Source organism: Chinchilla lanigera, unplaced genomic scaffold (assembly GCF_000276665.1).
Source record: "Chinchilla lanigera isolate Chin_1 unplaced genomic scaffold, ChiLan1.0 scaffold00012, whole genome shotgun sequence".
Taxonomy (NCBI): Eukaryota; Metazoa; Chordata; class Mammalia; order Rodentia; family Chinchillidae; genus Chinchilla; species Chinchilla lanigera.
Window position 1 is genome coordinate 435,753 of NW_004955413.1, and position 3,218 is coordinate 438,970.

Genomic DNA, 3,218 nt, shown 5'->3' on the forward strand with positions numbered 1-3,218 from the left:
TCCCCAAATTTTTAAATTCCAATAAGCATTCACTACTTTCGTAGTTATGTATTACTTTTTTTTTTTTTTTTTTTGGTTTTTTTCCAGGTACCTGGAATTGAACTCACAAACCTTGTGCTTGCCAGGCAAGCGCTGTGCCACTGAGCTAAATCCCCAGCCCCTATGTATTACTTTTATGATTAACTAGTTAGTAGAAATAAGCAATTTAAAAAATAGATTACATATATTCAACCTAAAAGACGAAAAATGAAAACATTACATCAACACAAAGGCTGAAAGGCATTTATGATGTTGTTTTTTGGGGTTTTTTTTTTGTCTTTTCTTCCGGTACCAGGAATCGAACTCACGACCTTGCGCTTGCCAGGCAGGTGCTTTGCCACTGAGCTAAATCCCCAGCCCCTGGCATTTATAATGTATAAATACATTTTGGAGCAAGAATGAAAGAATTACTGTAATAAATCAAGGTAAAAAAAAAAAATCAGGGTAAAGACTTGATATCTTAAAAAAAGATTTGATTACTGAGGAAAGAAATTTTTAATGCTTTCTGGAGAAATAGGATGGTATTTTATACTCTACAAAGGACAAACAAGCCTTGACAACTTGACCTGAACAAGTTTATTCATTTCTTTATTCTGCAGAACAAATAATATTTAATAAGACTTGAGATGAAGGATCATCATTTTACCATAAAATAACTCTCACCGTCATAAAAAACTTACTTGCTCTTGATTCACACTAGGGTCATTAAGCAGTAATAACGACTACTGGTGGCTATACGTTAGGCCCTGATTATTCCTCTTTAAGCCCTTGGGAAGTATTTTAGTACTTCTAAGGGGAATGCTGGCCTGGTATGGACACCTACCTATATACAGAAATGTGTACCCCCTGTGAAATGTCTTCTTTAAGCTTTTTAATTTTCTTGACCTTTCTCTGTTCTGCTGTAAGTTTTCGGGCAGCGTTGGCCTCTTCATGAGCTCTGTCGTGACAGGAAGGACATCCACAAGTGAGAAAGGCATTGAAGATCAGAGGCAGGGGCTAAGGGAAAGAGAGAGCAACAGAGGACTCTCCCCTCCCCTCCCTCTGGGAGGTTTCCAACCTCCCAGAAGAGGTTGAAAAAGGCACTTGCCCTGGGTTTCCACCCAATCCCATGGCACTTACTTCTGTCTTTTGGCCATCTGAGCTCTGACGTGGGCTTCTACCTTCGTGGGGTCTTGAACAGCTTCTGTTCCTAACACTCGCATCAAATTAGAAATTCTCACTGTGATGGAAAGAATACAGTAATCAATCTCCTAAATTACTTCTCTGGGAAAACCTTTATCTCTTCTCTCCCAACTAATACTGTTTAGCATTTCAAATCTCTGCTTAATACTCACTTCCTCCAAAATCTTATTTTGAAAATCCCACCCAACTAACTCAGCTTTTTGTTTTTGGAGACAGTCTTATTATGTAGCCCAAGTTGGCACTCAACTCAAGACGATCACCCTGAGTGCTAAGGATTATAACTAACTCATCCTCCTGAGTACTAAGATTGTAAGCATGTACCACCATAGCTAGCAGCTAACTCAGCTTTTGTAGAAGTTGACACAACCTGAAAAAGTGGCATGCATTTATATTATGACTGACAAGGGACTTAATTTCTTTGCTACTTTCCATCTTTTTTTTTGGCGTTATAAAAAAAATAATTGTCCTATGTACCTCAGGCAGGCTTGAACTTGCGAACATCCTGCCCAACCTCCTCAGTGGTGGGGTTATAGGTATATACTATGACATAAAGCCCTGTAGTTTCGTTTTGAAAATTAAAAACGCAACTACCATCTTCATGAATGTCAAGACTAGTACATTCTTCCAGAAAATCAAAATCTTAGGTTAATAGATAATGCTTACAAATAAACGTTACAAAGCCGGGCATGGTGGCCCATGCCTGTAATCCCAGCACTTGGGAGGCTGAGGCAGGAGGATTGTTGAGAGTTCGAGACCAGCCTGGGCTACAAAGTGAGCTCAAGGCCAGCCTGAACTGCACAGTGAGACCCTGTCTCAAAAAAAAGACAAAACAAAACAAAACAGAAAATACTTTTCATAACCTCTCCAATAAAAGTATTGATCTGTCTCTTTTTTGGTACCTGGAATCAAACTCAGGACCTTGTGCTTGCCAGGCAGGAGCTTGTGCCGCTGAGCTGTATCCTCAGCCTGATCTGTCTTTACAAGGAAAGGTAGTACAGAATTTAGGAAAATGGTGTTTGGTGGTGCATGCTTTTAATCTCAGCACTTGAGAAGGTGAGGCAGGAAAATCACCTGGCGTTCAAGGCTAGCCTGCATTATCCCAAGACCCTATCTAAAAATCAAAAATGAACAAAGAAACCAAGAAAAAATTAGAGGAAGAAGAACTCATGAATGATTCTGAGAAACAGAAAACACTGGAAGAGAGATGTTAAGGTTCCTCTAGAATTAAGGGAGAAATCACCTTTTTAGTAGAAGGGCCAACTACAACATGTACCTTTGGGTTCTGGAGGAGGCATCAGGCCCAACCTGACTTTCTCTTGTAGTTCCTTCTGTGCTTCTCTCCGCGTTTGCCTCCGGAGTTTCTTCTGTTCCTTCTTGGTAAGGTAAACCCCCAGAGTAACTGGTGTGTCGTTGTCAACTGTCATGTAGAGAAATGAGTATATCAAAAGAATAACAATATTAGAAAGACTTAGGTGAGCAGCATTACAGCAAAAAGACCTGTAGTTGAATTACTGTTTTTTGTTGTTTTTGCTGCTGTTGTTGTTTTGATATAGGGTTTTACTATACAGTTCAGGCTGGCCTTGAACTTACTTTGTAGCCAAGGCTGGCCTTGAACTCAAGACAATCCTCCTGCCACAGCCTCCTGACTGGTGTGATTACAGGTGTGTACCACATCGGGCTCTGTTATTTTTTACTTGTAATAGGGATCATATGGTTATGTATGTATGCGTGTACTTATTTATTTATTTACTTTGCATGTATGTATGTATGTATATATGTATCTAGTACCAGGAATCAAACTCAAGACCTTGTACTTACCAGGCAGGCACTGTGCCACTGAGCTACATCCCAGCCCTTGGTTATGTTTTTAAAAAGTATTCGTAATTGGTATTCTATGTTGTTTTTATTCAATCAGTTAAATTCTTTCATCAAATGAAATGTAGCAAATAGAGAAAACTAATCAGGCCTGTTCTAGTTGCTCTGTGTGAGGATACAGG

The 3,218-nt window shown here is 39.5% G+C and overlaps 1 protein-coding gene across 3 annotated transcripts in view; it reads right to left on the bottom strand.

Moving 5' to 3' along the window:
* Positions 1-3,218, bottom strand: part of Prpf3 (pre-mRNA processing factor 3) — a 26,191-nt gene that overhangs the window by 6,494 nt on the left and 16,479 nt on the right. For all 3 annotated transcript variants that reach the window (XR_001232982.1, XM_005378686.2, XM_005378687.2), the window contains exons 10-12: positions 2,495-2,638; positions 1,159-1,258; positions 863-976 (exon numbers count right to left, since the gene is read on the bottom strand). Coding sequence is in view for 2 of the 3 variants with exons in the window: in XM_005378686.2 (XP_005378743.1) it covers positions 863-976; positions 1,159-1,258; positions 2,495-2,638 (358 nt within the window). In the remaining variant the exon portion in view is untranslated. The remainder of the gene's footprint in view (positions 1-862; positions 977-1,158; positions 1,259-2,494; positions 2,639-3,218) is intronic.